This window comes from Podarcis cretensis, assembly GCF_951804945.1.
Source record: "Podarcis cretensis genome assembly, chromosome: 4".
Lineage (NCBI taxonomy): Eukaryota > Metazoa > Chordata > Lepidosauria > Squamata > Lacertidae > Podarcis > Podarcis cretensis.
Genome location: NC_137173.1, coordinates 21,845,276 through 21,862,565, shown reverse-complemented (window position 1 = coordinate 21,862,565; position 17,290 = coordinate 21,845,276). Strand labels below are relative to the sequence as shown.

Sequence of the window (17,290 nt, the reverse complement as noted above, 5' to 3'; positions counted from 1 at the left end):
CTTTTGGGGGGACGCATTCTGCTTTCCATACGGGTCTAGTTGCCAGACACACAAAATACAAGCTCCTGAGTGATCATATGCCACAATAAATTTGATGTTACCTAGTTGTAAGGGTTTCCCAGCTGTAGCGCACCTATGCATAACATTACGTACAAGCGTGAACATTTACAAACAACATACATAAGTACGGTACATTCCAGATCCAAAATAGAGATGCAGCATTAAAGATAGAATATCCATTACAATTCTTCCCCCCAGTACCAATCCAGGAGTTGCCAATTGGCTGTACCTACCTATTGCCATTAACAGAATCCCTGCTTTGCAAAAATAAAACGAATATCCGTGAAACTTTAAAAACTACAAGAACCTGAAACGTACAAAAGGTTCAAAATGATTCAGTATGGCTGTCTGATTTGAAAGGGAGACAATTACTCGGAACACGTTAATGAACAGAAGAATCAATTTTAAAACATCAGCAAGCAAGTGGCTGCCTCTTGTGTATGGTATTGTGTATTCTCACTACTGATAATAAAATATACATTTTTAAAAACAGAGATATTATTTCATACCAACCTGGGAGAAATATCACATCCTTGCTGCATGAAGGCACCCAGGGAGAACCACAGGCTGTTGAAGATGCCAAATTCATTGGGAGGCTGGTCACTGGGCCCTTCTTTGCCGTCCTCTGGCTCCTCTGTGTGCCACTCATATGGACTAAACCTGCTCACCAGGAACAGGACAACACTGACCCCAATGTAGGCAAAGACTATGCACATCCAGATCTCGTAGGCTAAGGGATCCAGAAAGGAAAACACTCCAGGTTTAGATTTCTGAGGCTTTTTGATCATAATGGATATGCCCAGACTCATAAAGGGCTTAGAAAAATCGATAACCTCCTCTCGTACCAAAGTGATGGTCAGAGGTGCGACAGCAATCTCTGCTTTCTGCAAAGAGAAGGAGAACCCAAACAACCACAGATTAGAGAAACACGAAATGGCACAAATTGTTTTGCAACAAATGGATGCATTAGACTTTTGTCCTCTTAAAACTAAAGGCCAAAATGGATACCAAAGAAAGTGAATAGGGGACCTTGTGCGCGCACATGTACATGTCTGTATTCTTACTGCATAAATATCGTTCTATAATCTTTTATTAGTAGCATCAATGCCTCTTTGATCATGAACCTTGAAAAGTACCTGGAGCTGAAGGAGGAAGTTGAACGAATGACAGTCTTTCTCACTTCCTCTTTCAGCTCTGTGTTCTTCTCGAGGCTCAGATTAATTCTGCTAGATCCAACTTTTACACAGATCCCTTGAAAAAAGTAGAGCACTTCCTCTCTTTCTGTCTTGGCTGTGGCGGGAAACACCTGATCCAGGGAATGAACCTGCCTGGAAATAGAAATAGGTCGTGCCAATTGAACCGGGTTTTGTTTTTTGCTTTTTACCTGATTTTTCAAATACTCACCTCATCTTGAACTAACTTAAAGCATCGTGCTTATTTTGAACTAACCTATGGGAGGCCAGGCAGTGATCTAGCCTGTACAGCACTTCTCTGCACACAGTGTACATTCCCACTGTGCTTACAAAGCACACTCAAATGTTACCTTGCTTGTGGAGCCATTTGTGTGTGCAGCCTGGAGTTCCATGGCGCTTTGGACTGCAGCCAGTGCCATCAGCTCTGAAGAGCTTTAACAGTGTCTAGAACAGAGCTTTCCAAACTGTGTGTCGCGACACATTAGTGTGTCAGCTACAGTGTGTAGGTGTGTCATGCGAATGCTCTTATAAGGGGTTAGTTTAACTTCTGGTTTCCTAGTAAAATTGTGTCGCGAAATGATATGTCTAAAAAGTGTTACACCAACATGAAAAGTTTGGAAAGCTCTGGTCTTTTAAGAGTGCATGGCTCCATTTATCAGAATGAGTAAGGCTCATTATCAGCATTTCCCATTTTGACTAAGCAATAAAGAAAATATGGATATCCAATAAAAAGGCATGGTGTAAAGTGTGGAACCTCTTGAATGCTGCCACCTGTTTCAATGGCTTAATTCACATTCTCTTTTTCCCTTCTCAAATATTCATTTTCAAGGAAGCTTAACAAAATGCAGCATAAATTACTTGAACTCCAGAGCCTCATTCTTTGTTAGACTTTGACAGAAATGGGCAATGACCTCCTTATTCATCATGCAGTGAGTGGATAACATTCCATGGCAGAAGAATGAATATTTAACCGGAGTTGACTGCTGGAGATTTTGAGAACACCTGCAAAAGGTAGCTAATTGCATTCATCACTAGAAAGTGCTTTGATGAATAAGCTCATCACTAAAGATTATAGTGTTGTGCAGATAATATTTTAGTCATCTAGATTCATCAGAAAAACAGCAAGGATCCCCTAGCTCTGCAGGACAGTCTTCTTTAGATATCTCAGTTGGTAGAGCATGAGACCCCTTAATCTCAGGGTTGTGAGTCTGAGCCCCACATTGAGCAAAAGATTCATGCATTGCAAGTGTGTTTAAAATTTCAGACATAGTCTGCAATCCTATCCACAATTACCCAGGAATAAGATGGATTTTTCTTTGGAGTAAATAAGCATTGGATTGTGCTGCGTACCAATATAAAACGAAAATATATTTGAATTCAAATAAATAAAAAAAACAAGCTTTGGGTATTGTTACAAGGATTTCACAGCTTGCCTCCAATCTGTGTTTGGGAGAGAACCAAAAATGGGTTTGGCTAACGTGAAGGATCATCATAGGTGGAGGACTGTTCCAAACATGATCCTGCTTTCTCATGCACAGGTATATTCAAAAGTGTAAGGACATCAGATGATAGGTCAATCGGTAGAGCATGAGACCCTTCAGGGTTGTGGGTTTGAGTCCCACGCTGGGGGCTCCTGCATCACAAGGAATTGAACTAGATGATCTTTGTGGTCCCTTCCAACTCTACAATTCTATGGTTATATGATCACCTCCCAACAATCCTCAGTCACTCAGTGAACCACCCAGTCTTCAAAGCATCTCCAGTCCTGCTCGCAAAGTTATGCTGATAAATGAAAATTCCTCTCTCCTCTCCACTCTTCCTAAACAGCAGAGCAGGGCTCCTGTCCACACAGCACAGAGATTGTTGGAACAAAACCTTTGCTGCTGAGAGAGCTTATCAGATGAAAGAGTCTTGGCTGTCTGCAGAATAGAAGCATCCGAAGCTGCCTTATACATAGTCCAACCCAGTGCTGTTTTTCTGGGGGGTACGCATCCCCTAAACATTTTGTGAATCTTTGTACTTTTGTCCATTTACTGTATTTATTTTTCCTCTATTTGAATTATAAAATGGTGATTTTCTTGAGTCGAAATGAGAGTACCCCTAAACTTTTTTTTTTTGGGGGGGGGGGAGGAGCACTGGTCCAACCACTGCTCATTGCTGTCTACACTGATAAGCTTCAGATCGGAGTCTTTTCCAGTTCTAGAGTTGCCAGGATTGAACTGGGGAGCTTTTGTATTCAAACCATTATCTCCACCAGTTGAGCTGCAGCCCTGCCCAGCAATGAGAAGGTGGGGGCAGCCTTATCATTCTGCTTTTCAGTGTACACTTTTATACCTCAGTAGTTCACTTATAGTGTCAAGATGCATTTCCATATTTTCTAAGTGATTAAAAGGGAACGTTCACACTCACTAGTTTAAATGTTCTGAGAAATGATCCATCAACAGGGAAATTGTTTTAATGTCCCTTCCAGAATGGAAATGCAATTTTCTTTCCAAGTGAAGCATTTCCTGAACATACATGCACAGTTTATAAAAGAGGTTGTGGCGTGCCACCTGCATGTCTATTACAGCTCGGGGGTAATATTTAGATTATTCATCAGGGATTGTCAACATTCATATGTCAACATTTGCCAAGAAAAGAGCCAGACAATCGCTGGGACATATATAACCCTACATGACAACTACACTCATGAGAAGTTGATGCAAAAGTTGGCATGAAAAATAGATATGCTTACCCCATACACCAGTTCTCCCACCATCCCATTCCAGATTTTTGTGTTTGGATCCCTTGCTCCGTATTTTCCATCAGGAACAATAGCAATTTTGTACTTGATGCCAATATGCTTTGCAATTTCTGATGCCAGGTCTACACAGTATCCTTCATACTTGTCATTCCCTTCAAACAGTTCTCTGTTTTTTTTCCACATAACATATGGGGCTTCCTACAATGAAAGAAGGAGAACTGTAAAAGATAAACATATAGCATAGCCTGTCCAAAGGTACATGTTATTTACCACCAGCTGTGTCATATTGAAAGGTCACATCAGATATTATTGAACTGATCACAAAATCAAAAAAGAAATCCATAGGAAATCTATCTATCTATCTATCTATCTATCTATCTATCTATCTATCTATCAGATTTGCAACATATGACATACCCTTGTCCAGTTGAAATCCAAAACCCAATTTAGATTTTTTTTTTAATCCTTGGGCACATAAAAAGAATGACAAAATTAATGGACCAGTTGATTTAAAAATCAATTTATTTACAACCACATTTTAACACCTTTGTTTATATGGATAACTTATTGACTTGTATTGGAATAATTTTACTCAAAAAACACCCCTGGGTATAGGTGCCTTTTCAATACGCTGAAGGAAGCATCAGCTACCCCTTATAATTCAATAAGCAAAATAGCACTCACTGGGTTGGATTCAGACAGGCCTTTCTCCTTCTGTTCATGGAAGGCTCCAAGATCCAGCAGAGGCTCCATGGCAGAGATAGGGGAGCCCTGCCCCCCCCCTGCACTATGTTTAATGCTCCTCTGGAGGATTGGCCAACCCTCTACAGTTTTTCAGGGAGCAAAGAGGGCTGAAGGCATAATCAGTGGAGATAGCCTATTTCTCTCTTTCCTCCTGAGCCAGCAAATACCTGCTGAGTACATCTCTGGATCCAACCCACCATTAGGAATGTTTTAATATTTTTTCATTTTCATTCCCTATAGAATCAATACAAGCAGAACTTAAAGAGAACTAAAAAATAAGTAAACAAGCATGCTATTCATCCACAGCCCTGTTGATTAAAATCAACCCATATTAATTAATCAACCACACCTTAGCTGATTAGTGTGTAAATTTCAATCACGCAGTCCTCCAATTAAGTGAAACATAAGGAAAGATTGCATCCAAAGACTCAGATCTGTAGATTCAAATTCTGTTCCTTGGAGATTCAGAATTCTGTTCTTTGACTTATAGTTTAATTTGCTGCAATCAATCTTCAAAACAAACGAGGTCAACCATCATAGTGCTTCTTTTCCCACGTGTCTCATTGCTCTCTTAAAGCTGTTTCCCTCTCTTTCCTCCTAAAGCTCTCCCCCCCCCGAGTTCTCAAATGTGGTTGTGAGATCATTTCTCCTTCCCCACATGTAGCCAGGGGGGGAGTTCCAAATAGTGCATTAAGTCAAAAATCCAAGCACCATGCGGAGATTTACATGGCATTTCAAAGGTACCATTTTTGAATGCAATATGAACATATATGCAGTTGCCTTTTATCAAGTTTGGGGAGTGGTCCATATGGACCAGTACTGTCTGCTCTTAAAGGCTCCCCCATGTTCTTTTTTCAAGAGGGCATTTTGTTTTGTGTTGAATTTGGAACGCCCTGAACCCAAATAATGAGTTCTAAGCAGCGATGTCTGCGAATTCTGATGACAATGAAAAAGGGAGTGGAAGCTGGCAATGTTCACTGATTCATCCTATGTTCAGGATAGCGAATGCGACTGGTGGTCACCGTTGCTGTTATGGTTTGAAACCACAGATTGATTACCCCCTCCCGCCGCCACATATGTGTTGTGTTTTCTTTGCACTGAAATGAGTGGAACATGTAAAGACAAAGGGATTACATAAGTTACACAATTAGTTATGTAAATCACACAAGTTATATAATTAATCGTGTAAACACCATTCCCCCCAGTAGACAGCAAGGTGAATTAACATCATTTTTTGCAGAACATGAATTGCAGTGAAATGGAAATGATTCTGCCTGTGAAAAATGCAGGGCGGAATGGAAAATTATTCATTATTTCGTCACAAGCAAACACAGAAAAGTCATTGTAACCATTATAGGCAAATGGAGAAATATTTCGGGAAGATGGTATTTTCACCATGGTACATCTTCATTTTGACACTGTGTCAATGCCTTTTCTTTGTGTTTTCAATACCTTATGTAGCAGCATCCCTGCATTACCCAATGTATCAGTTCTAATATTAGAGATTTAAGATTTCATTTAAAAAGGGGGGTGTTTGGTAGTGCCGCATCACTTACATCTGATGACCAGATAAAAGACACAGAGGTTGTTGCCATTAAAGTCACCATTTGCCAATAGTTTTCATCAACTCTCATTTGGGCTGAGCTGTGGCAACAGTTGGCAAATGTTGTGCCTTCAAAGGATAACCATAGCAGCCCCGTACATTTGTGTCCTGTCCAAACAGATTATGCAATAATACATAGCCAAAATAGGAACGACTCAGATATTTACTGGGACTATGATGCTGGAATTATCTGGAAAGCAAGAAAACTTTCATTCCATCTTCAATGAAAATAATGGGCTCCCAAGGTCAATATTGTGTAAACCAGATAACATTCATCATTCGGAGCACAACGCTACCAATTATGGTTGTTTTTATGTCTTCTTGCGGCTTCTGGGGTTCTCCGGAAGCTTATTATGGGACTCTCAATTAAAAGATCAATAATAGCCTCTTCCTTGAAAAGTAGATTCCCTCATATTTACCAATTTTCTTCTGCAGCATGCTGATTCAGAGGTATTGTGCTTGTTCTACAGCACACTCTCAGTTCATTTAGTGATGGAGAGGTCCTACAGTACTAGCCAGGTGAATGGAGACTGTGCCCTAGAAGTTATTTTTTGCAGAAATCTCCTGCAACATGCAGACAAATTGATATCAGGACCATCGACCTAGATAAACAGCCAAAGCATCGATATGGCCAGGAGTTTAACTAAACAGGAGCATGGGTTCATTTTCATGGAGACACACTAATATGTATCCATATGGTGGTCAGATAATGGCCACATGCTACATGTTCAGACTGTGATAACCAAAGCTTACAGAAAATGCCAGCCCTTGTGTATGCTGTACCTTCAAGCTTGTTTCACTTTGTATTCAACTTTTGCCTTTCAAAAGAACGGCATTGCCAGTTGGGATGACCAAAAGCAACTCCCACACCCCTACAGTGAGAAGTGGTTCACTCCATTATTCCCCCTACCCCCTCATTCCGTGCTCATTCTTTTGCATGTGTACACCCAACCTTTATTTGTGGAAGTTTTGAAACTTTTGCAACTGCAACTATCTCATCACTAAAAGCAGCTGAAAGACCAAGCATTAATAAAAATGAAAAATGCATTATCTCCTTTGCAATGATATCAGATTACCCCATTTCTCCCATGGGCAATATTGCAGTTGCAGGAACTCATTCAGAGCTGTTATATCTGAAACATTTCTAGAAATCCAGCAGAGAGATAGTGCCTTCCAAGACATAATACTCTGCACACTTAGGGTACTTAAAAACGTAATTGGGAGAAGTTTAGCTTTCCATGATGTGCCCATATATATTGTCTTTTGTCCCTGTAGTTAAGCAGGCTTTGAAACAATAGAAAAACCTTCAAAACTTGATGATCAGAAGCAAAAGCAGGGTAAACGCAGTACCATGTTGTGTGAAGGGATCCAACAAATGATGGCCTTCATAGCCACAACTACTCGAAAAAGATAGGTTGTTTATGTGATGAATGCATAATCCATTGTTGGCTCCATCAGGCAACCCATTTTGATTTCTATTCCTGCCACACAACGGCTACAAAACTAAACACATGTTGAGAAGATATCCACCCACCATTTGGACTGATGCAGTTTCTAATTACAATAAAATTAGAACACTCTGGAGGAGGTTTATGAAATATAATTCCACAGGAAATCCACATTTCAAATGATTAGTAACAAAGTATGAACATAGATCATCAAAGTGGTACAAGCTTTACTTACAGAAATCTGATATCTATAACAATGGTTAACATTTAAAATATACAGCTTTGCAACAATAGATTTATCAGTGTAGAGAAATCCTTCACAAACTTGCTAGTACACAGCTCATAATTAGAAACTAGGGAATGGTCTTTTTTATTTTTTGAAAAGGAAATATATTGTCTCTATGCTTAATTTATACTCAGAAAAAATAATCTTGCACTTCCCAGAGAACTTCAAAGCATTTGCTAAAGTATAGAAAAGACATTTATCAAAGGTTTGAAGGTCAGTCTTGCAAATAATAATAATCATTCGCCTTGTCATATATAATAAAACATTCCATGGGATTCAGTGGGAAGGCAATTTACACCTCTATGTTTGGCAAATATAGAAGAACCAAGTTCTCCACACTTTTTCGGCTAAGTGCTGTGCAGTCTGAACCTATTGGTCAAGACCTGGAGCTGAACTGGTTACAACCAATGTTCCTTCTTAGTTCATCTATCTGAGCACCTACGTAGACCCTCCCTGACCTTTGCAAGCTTCTTCTATAGTTAAACAGATTAGCCTCTCCTGCCCAAGCTTGCATGGCCCAGTTCTGAAGCTGCTCTAGCACAGTGTTTCCCAACCTTGGGTCTCCAGCTGTTTTTGGACTACAACTCCCATCATCCCTTGCTAGCAAGACCAATGATCAGGGATGGTGGGAATTGTAGTCCAACAGCAGCTGGAGACCCAAGGTTGGGAAACACTGCTCTAGCATACGTCAAAGCCCTGACAAAAGTTTTGCTATGGTCTGTGATCGGTGGAGGTTAGTTTCAGTCTCTCTGACTTATATAGGTAAAGTTGGTATTGGTGTTCTTCAGCCAGGAACTCTCCCTGCGCTCCCCTTCAGCATCCAAGAGAGCAGAAAAAACATGGATGCCATGGATGTAAAAAATGGGGGACACTCATGTATTTTTCTTGTCATAGTCCTGTTGCTCTGGGGGGGGGGTGAGGGATTGCTTCATTGCAATTCAAAAATGCACTAGCAAGCAGCCTGTGGTGGTAGGCTATGGGCAGGTACATGACTGATTTTGGAGCTTTTAAAAAAGGCCTTGGAATTCAAAGACCTGATCCAGCTTGTCTCATGTTCTTATGGTCATGCGGATTTTAAAAGAATCTCCATTTTAAACCCACATGGAAGCAGGATAGGCTGAAGTTAGTCCCATCCACATATAGAATGGGGATGAACTGTCCATCCAGATTAACAATGAGGAATGGGTTCTGTAAATGTCAACAAACTTGTTCACATGTGAACAAACCAACAGTAGTTTAGCAGCTAGATGCTGCAGCTATTTTATAGAGAGTAGCTTGCTAAATATTCTGAAAGCAAAACGGAAACGTCTGATCCAACCAAAGCACTTCCAAAATCCCATTAATTTCAGTATCAAGAATTTAAGCAAAATATTAATTTTCCCATTCAAATCAGCTGCGCTTAAAATGGCTTGACTTCAGCAAGATTGTATACATGTTTCTTCAGCATATTTGTTTCTTCCTAACAATTGTTTTTATTCATATGCAAATCAAAGCAATTAAACACTCAGTTAAAATATGTACAATTACAGCACAACAGTAGACATATTTACTATTAAATCCCATTGTGTTCTATAGAATTTACTCCATAGTAAGCGTGCTTACTTTGGCAGCATCACTCACCAGTTGTATACGTACTTCCTCAGAAGTAAGCCCCATTGAGTTCAACAGGACTTACTCCCAGGTGCAATGCTAAACCCACTTATCTGAGAGTAAGCTCCCCAAACCTCAATGGGGCTTACTTCTGAAGAGACATGTATAGGATTTGTACTGTAAATTAAGTATGTGCCTTCATTATATACCTTTAAGCACCAGGCAAAAACGTTCCTCTTTAACCAGGCCTTTGGATGACGGACATCCTATGCCATTTTAAAATGTGTTGAGGGAAAGTGTTATTGGGTTGTTTTTGTTTTTGTTTTTTATTTTGTATTTTCTAATTTCATCCTGTGAACTGCCCTGAGACCTGTGGGTATAGGGCGGTTTACAAATTTAATTAACCACTACTACTATTATTTCTTTAATCAGCCAATACCCCCAAAACACTGAATTAGCAGATAAATGCACCTGGATGTTTCAACATATTACAAGGGAGAGAGAAAGAAGCAGAGATGTTGCCCATAATATCTGCATCCTGATGCCATCCAGAGGGTTATTCAACTAACTCAGAGCAGATGCATTGCAATTAATAGATCTAACTCAGTTATGCTTATTATGTTCAGTGGGTCTGCGCTGAGCAACGCTTAGTTGAATACCACCCAAGGGGTTTTGCTAGTGCTAGCAAGGAACGCTCATAAAACACAAATGGAATAGCTCCCTCTCTGCTCTACTCTTGAATACTAGCCTAGATGTTTTGGACTACAATGTCCATCAGTTCTAGGTAGCATGGCCGGTCAGGGATGATGGGAATTGCAGTCCAAAGCATCTGGTGAACACCAGATTGGGGAAGGCTGGCATGTACTTTCAAGAGGTACATTCATTATGTGGATCTGGGGTCTGTTATGAATTGTTTTGTAGAATTATCAGGGGGTGTTTCTTCGGTCTGGGTTTGGACTAGGTGTTCCTGATTCGATACAGTTCTTTAACATCCAATAATTAATTCACATGTTTATTCTCCCCCTTTTAGACTTTGTAATTTAAGAACACGGCAGGTGATCTAGTTCTCTACATCATTAAAATAAGAATTATTACGCTACATAAATGTTAACTAAAGCTCTCTATTTTTATATCAGCTTTTTAAATAAACCCACACTAACAGCAAATTCATTTTTTTCACATTAAGGTAAAACAAAAAGATAATCACATCTGCTATACAACCAGAGAACATATTGTTTCCTAAAAGTAGAACATGCTGATTTGGGCAGTATAGATTAATTCTACTGATATCCTGTGTCTATGAATGAAATAGCACTGCATCAAATGAAGCACAGGAACATACAAAACCAGAGGACACTAAGCAAATTGCCAAATGTTTTATTAAAGCATGCCATGCGGGAAAGAGTTACTAATAAATAGATACCTGCCTTCCAGAAAAGCCGAGCATTACTGATTCCTAGGAACTATTTAATTAAATGTAGAAATGGACCCAGATCCAATTTCAAAGCAATCCCAAATCCTGTTTTTCCCAGTGGCACTGAATTAACTTTCCTTTAATATGAAGAGGGAAGTGAATGGGACACGTCATTCAAAGCAGCCTTTTTCACTTGCTCGCGTTATGGAAGAAAGCACATTCACAAGATTCTGGAGATAGACCACAGCTAATTAAATGGATCTGTATATATACAGTACGTGGCTGAAGGGAGTGACGATGTTGTTGCTGCAAACCAGCACAGGTCACTGTTTGCCTTCAGAGTTAAGTGCTGGGGTTCAATACATATAATTAGTTGGGCCTTGACTGTAGCCATATTTATCGATTGCAACTCAACTAGCATACGGCGAACTCTTCTTATAACAGATGGTTTGTGGGGGGAAATTCCATTGCAGCTGCAATCTGGGACAGAAACCTGGGCGGTTCTAGATGGGGCTGAATCATTACTGGACTCTAGAAGCAAAATTTTAAAAAAATCCTTCCAGTAGCACCTTAGAGACCAACTAAGTTTGTTATTGGTATGAGCTTTCGTGTGCATGCACACTTCTTCAGATACAATGAAACAGAAGTCACCAGACCCTTATATATAGTGAGAGGGTGGGGAGGGGTATTACTCATAATAATAATAATAATAATAATAATAATAATAATAATAATAATTTTTTATTCAAAAACCGGGCTCAGGGCTGCTAACAACAAATTTAAAACAATTATAAAGCAGCATAAAATGCAGTATAAAAACATGAATAACAATAAAATTCAAAAATCAATTTAGGGGAAATAAGCATTAGATAATCCCCAGGGCTAGCTGGCTGAATTGGTCCTACTTGGGCCAGTGAGGAGGCCAGGGGAGAATTAGCTGTGAGGTCTCAGAGTGGGTGATCTTCATAAAAGGGGAGGGGGAGGGAAGAGAAAGGAAATAAAAGATCAGGCTGAATTCAAATTAAAGGCCAGGCGGAATAGCTCTGTCTTACAGGCCCGACGGAAGGAGGTTAAATCCTGAAGAGCCCTAGTCTCATGGGTCAGAGAATTCCACCAGTTCGGAGCCATCACTGAAAAGGCCCTGGCCCTGGTGGAGGATAGTCTAACTTCATTAGGGTCTGGGACCTCTAAACTATGGTTATTCATGGACCTTAAGGTCCTCTGCGGGGCATACCAGGAGAGGCAGTCCCGTAGATACGAGGGCCCTAAGCCACAAAGGAACTCTAGGAGGTTATGCAATACAAAGCCTAGTCCTCACAGCCAATAAAGCATGGCAAGGACATGGAAATAGTATTGCAGTGGTGAGCCTGAGACCCTCCACATCACAATCTACCTTTGGTTATGCTGGCTGGTAATGATGGGAGTTGGGAGTCCCAATAGTAACTGGAGCTCTAACTACTGTCATGACACCAGGCACGTGGTTTTTCATTACTTGTGAAGAGATGTAATTTGACGGTAACCTGGAGATACCTTTATGCTGGAATCTATTGGTGTTACCATTTGGCTACTAAGCTTAGGAATAAGTACCTGGTTGTACCAAACACATATGATATAAGCTGAGTTCTCCGTATATTCTGTGGTCCAGGATACATCTGCAGCTCTGTTCATGTGCAGTGGGTGCCGCGCACTGGACTTAATTGTTTAAGCACCATCACATACCAGTCTAAATGGGTAGGAGAAGTAGGTGTCAATGTTGCTGTGTTGCTGGGCTGTGTCACAACATCTTCCAAGCTACATCTCTAATAGGTTGGATCTAAAGGCTCCGTTCCTCTGACAGAAGGAATCTTCCTCCAATGGAACGAGTCCTTTCTTCAGGCTAAGGAGTCTTTCCATTTCAGAAGGACTCCTTTTATCACAGGAAACTCCTTTGGATTATGGAAGGCGATCTTTAGGTCCAACCTATGTATTCAGAGGGACGCAGGTGGCGCTGTGGGTTAAACCACAGAGCCTAGGACTTGCCGATCAGAAGGCCGGCAGTTCGAATTCCTGCGACGGGGTGAGCTCCCGTTGCTCGGTCCCAGCTCCTGCCAACCTAGCAGTACGAAAGCACGTCAAGTGCAAGTAGATAAATAGGTACCACTCCAGTGGGAAGGTAAACGGCATTTCTGTGCACTGCTCTGGTTTGCCAGAAGCGGTTTAGTCATGCTGGCCACATGACCCGGAAGCTGTACACCGGCTCCCTCGGCCAATAAAGCGTGATGAGCGCCGCAACCCCAGAGTCAGTCACGACTGGACCTAATGGTCAGGGGTCCCTTCTTTACCTTTACCTTATGTATTCAGAACCTGCTAGAAAGCAGCAAGTCCCAGCTCTGTTCTGGAAATGTTTCTGCCCTGACCAATGTTTGTGGTTCTGGGTCTGGGAATGAAGTTCAGACCATCCCTCATTTGGTGCATGGCAACGGAAAGAAATTTGGACACTGTGCACGAGCCACTCCATATGAATAGCTCATTACAAGTGGAGAACCAACACAGAAGTAATTTTCACCTGCATGCTGAAGCTCAGCCTTAACACAATGGAAAGGGCACAGACTGAACATTTAATAAGGCTCCCCCCCCCCCCGGCTTTTGTATAGTTTTGTTTAACTCTGAAATGGCATGCTAGGGGAAACCTTGACATGCTACATAAAATTCATTCAGATCCTTGGTTTGGAAAATGAAAATACCAGTCCTAGGACTGGTTGAGTTATTTCACAGAGAACATTTATTATGCACATCAAAACGCTTCACTGCAAATGAGACAAGACACTTTAAACAGTTTCTTTCCCTTGCACCCTGCTTCTTTCTCTTTCTGCAAGCACTGCTTAGTTGCTCCTAAACTTGGAAGTATTTTACAATAATTTACACTGTACATGTATGAAAGCCTTAATTTAAAGACAGGCATGAGAGGGAAAAACGCAACTGAGAAAGCCTTGAATTCCTCATCATTTTCTTCATAGCTTGGCCAAGTTGAAGATTGAATGCCACCTGTTTTAGGCATTTCAGAATAGTCACAGAGCTTTTTTATTTTCCTTGATGGTTCAGTGCCTGGTCATCCAGTCAGAGGATCAGAAATCCATATGGAAAAATATAGCTCAATTCTACTATACTGGAGGTTAATGCTTGAGCCTTAGTTAGGAATGTTCACGGCAACGTGGGACGCTTTTCTTCCTTGATCAATTTCTTAAAATAGGATTCTTCATCAGAGGCTGAAAAGAGGAGGACTGTACTGAAGTATGATTTTTCCATTACTGTGTCTTTTTTTTTCAAAGGAAAAAGATACATTTTTTTATAAGTCCCATGCAAAAAAGAATTACGCAATTAGGTTAGGTTTACACTCGTAATTTCTGAACACGATATTAGTTCTTTCCACCCTAGAATAACAATCCTTAACAGGTGATTTGTTGTGATGGCAATGAATGCGTCACCATACTCAAGTCTCAGAAACAATGCAACAGCTAGTGGTGCAGAGAAATCCAGTCCCACACACTTTACCTTGGATTGTCTTCAGTTCATCATCAATTTAGAAATAATAATAATAAAAAATCTGGTTAAGGAAGACTAACACCACGTAAAGCACTCCATGTTTCTTAAAACAAACCTTATCTGAAATGGTTGGGGAGAATAACCCCAATTCTTTTCTAATGAGATATGTGAAAAGGGCAGTACAAACCAAGTTTGGGGGGGGGGAATTAAGACTATTCAGGTAAAGGTCATCCTTTGCCAGTCTGCTTTGACACACATCAAATTTAAAGGGCACAGCTGACTTTGGAAGAAACAAAAATAGGTTAGCTATTCCCTTCAAGAGGTACAGCTTCTTTCGGAAGAACCAATTCTGAGACCTATAGATTCCCTTTTTTATTGTTGATAGTTGTGAGGAAATGGTTACATTTTTTATTATTTCCTTAGAACTTTTAAAATGTAAAAATCCATGGTAAGTGTCACAAATAATAATATAAAACATACTGGCCATAATCCATCCAAAGTCCAACACTTTTTAATATCCCACTGATTATTAGGTGAGAAGGACACAGAGTTTGGATTTGATATCCCGCCTTTCACTCCCCTTCAGGAGTCTCAAAGCGGCTAACATTCTCCTTTCCCTTCCTCCCCCACAACAAACACTCTGTGAGGTGAGTGGGGCTGAGAGACTTCACAGAAGTGTGACTGGCCCAAGGTCACCCAGCAGCTGTATGTGGAGGAGCGGAGACGCGAACCCGGTTCCCCAGATTAGGAGACTACCGCTCTTAACCACTACACCACACTGGCTCCATGAACACAGCAGGTCATGGGAGAGGAGGAGTCACTTCCTAAACGATGCTAGGTCATTTTGGGCTGGGAGAAAGGTGCCCCCACCCCCGGCCAACTTTTTCCATTCCTCCCCACCTTAAAAAAAACCCCTTCATATGATAAGAGTGGCAGAGAAAATGTGCCATATCTAGGGTTGGGTGAAATGTCTCGGCCCATTGCGGTCTGTGTCAAGGGAAAGAAGAAGCTTTGTTTATGGTGGATCCAGGGTCTTCTCTGACACACTCAACATGCCCCTGGGATGCCTGTTTCCAGGTCCGCTGGTGAAACTTTCTGCCACCATATTGCACAATGGGGAGTGGGGCCCATAGCATCCAAAGGACCCTCACCTGCCTTCCATGAGAGCTAAGAACTACTCTTTTAAACATGTACATATGCATCAAAATCAATGGTACTTAAAAGCGCTTAGCTTTGGATGTATTGTGGCTGCTGTGGGTTTTGTTCAGTGATATCTTGACATGGTAAAAAGGACTACAGAACCGGTGTCTAAGAATCAGCTTCTGTTTGAAGACATGCTTTCAAAAATTAGGCATGTTTCCATTTTGCACACATAAAGAAAAATGAGTAAATTGTTCTAAATGAACTAACTAGCAAAAATGTACTTATTTGCTATAAGAGTCAGGGAACCTGCATTTCTTGCAAATTGCAATGCGTAACAAACATCCACCAGATACGTGTATTCCTCTATGTTTTCCCCCTTTAAGAACAAAACAGAAAGCATTGCAAAAAAGAGAGGGCTACGTTACTGAAAGGCAGCTTTTTTCTCATTTCAGAACTTTTCATTTTTTGTATATGGTATACTGCATAACTGAAACATTTTAAATACAGCAATGATTTGTTTTGATCAAAGAGGACTTTAAAAAATATATTAAAATTGTTATTTTAAGATCTTTTATCTGCCACTCCTCTGTTAACTTGCCCACTCTGATATTTACTTTGTGGGAAATCAGACAAATATATATGGCTTACAGGCCTGCACTTTCTTCCTTTCTTTTAAAAACTTACCATAATTGTGGTTACGATTACTGTTCTGTTCTCAAGAGCTGACGTGTCATTTCCCAATGTAGGCTCATGCTGAATCAAAACTAATTTATCCATATCATTCCAGTAACCAATCTGAAACACATAAATGCAAAAATTAAGTCTGCATACATATATGTGGATGATATGATTTGAGCACTATGTTTCCCTTGTTTTGGGATGATGTGATTTATTGATTATGCATAACCAGATGTTCCATGGGGGGGGACAGTATTGACGAGGGGCTCATCCAGGCTTCCTTTTGTGTTGAGTTTCTAGGCACAATTCTGGCCTTTAAACTGTTTGTCTGATTGGTGTTATTTCATGGCGCATTCCCCAGGAAAGCCCACATTTTACCTGGAAAGTGTGGCACAAAAGTCTGGATGAGCCCTAGGAAGATTTGTGTAAAGAGCTAAGGCTATTTATTAAGTTGGCAAGTAGTATGGATTATTTTATACCAATGGTCAGGATTATGGTGGAAAACAACATTTATCAATATACCATTTATCACTTCACTTGTAAGTCATAGACCTCTCAGGCCAATGCTCACACACCAAAGTTATGACTTATCAAATGTACATTCAGTTTATGATAAAAAGAAACAGAATTGAACAAACAGGAAGCCCACTGTATGCATGTTTGTTTTCCCAGAAGAAAGTATCTGATTTTAATGGGATTTACTCCTTCCAGTTCTGTATGCACTTACATGGAAATTTTTCACAAAGAGCACAGAGGGACTTATGCCAGAGTGGTAGTCTTCAAGCTTTTCAGACCCAGGACTCACATTTAGTCCACTGGAGACTCAGTTACTGTTGGTTTTTTTTAATCAAATATTTGTATGGTGA

At 40.5% G+C, this 17,290-nt stretch overlaps 1 protein-coding gene across 6 annotated transcripts in view; it reads right to left on the bottom strand.

The window, feature by feature from the left end:
- Positions 1-17,290, bottom strand: part of GRIA4 (glutamate ionotropic receptor AMPA type subunit 4) — a 228,787-nt gene that overhangs the window by 32,599 nt on the left and 178,898 nt on the right. For 5 of the 6 annotated variants that reach the window (XR_013838248.1, XM_079973539.1, XM_079973540.1 and 2 more), the window contains exons 9-11: positions 16,431-16,541; positions 3,988-4,194; positions 574-944 (exon numbers count right to left, since the gene is read on the bottom strand). Coding sequence is in view for 5 of the 6 variants with exons in the window: in XM_079973539.1 (XP_079829665.1) it covers positions 574-944; positions 3,988-4,194; positions 16,431-16,541 (689 nt within the window). In the remaining variant the exon portion in view is untranslated. Of the gene's footprint in view, positions 1-573; positions 945-3,987; positions 4,195-13,449; positions 14,327-16,430; positions 16,542-17,290 lie in introns of those variants that run through there. The other variant, XM_079973541.1, reaches the window with a different exon arrangement.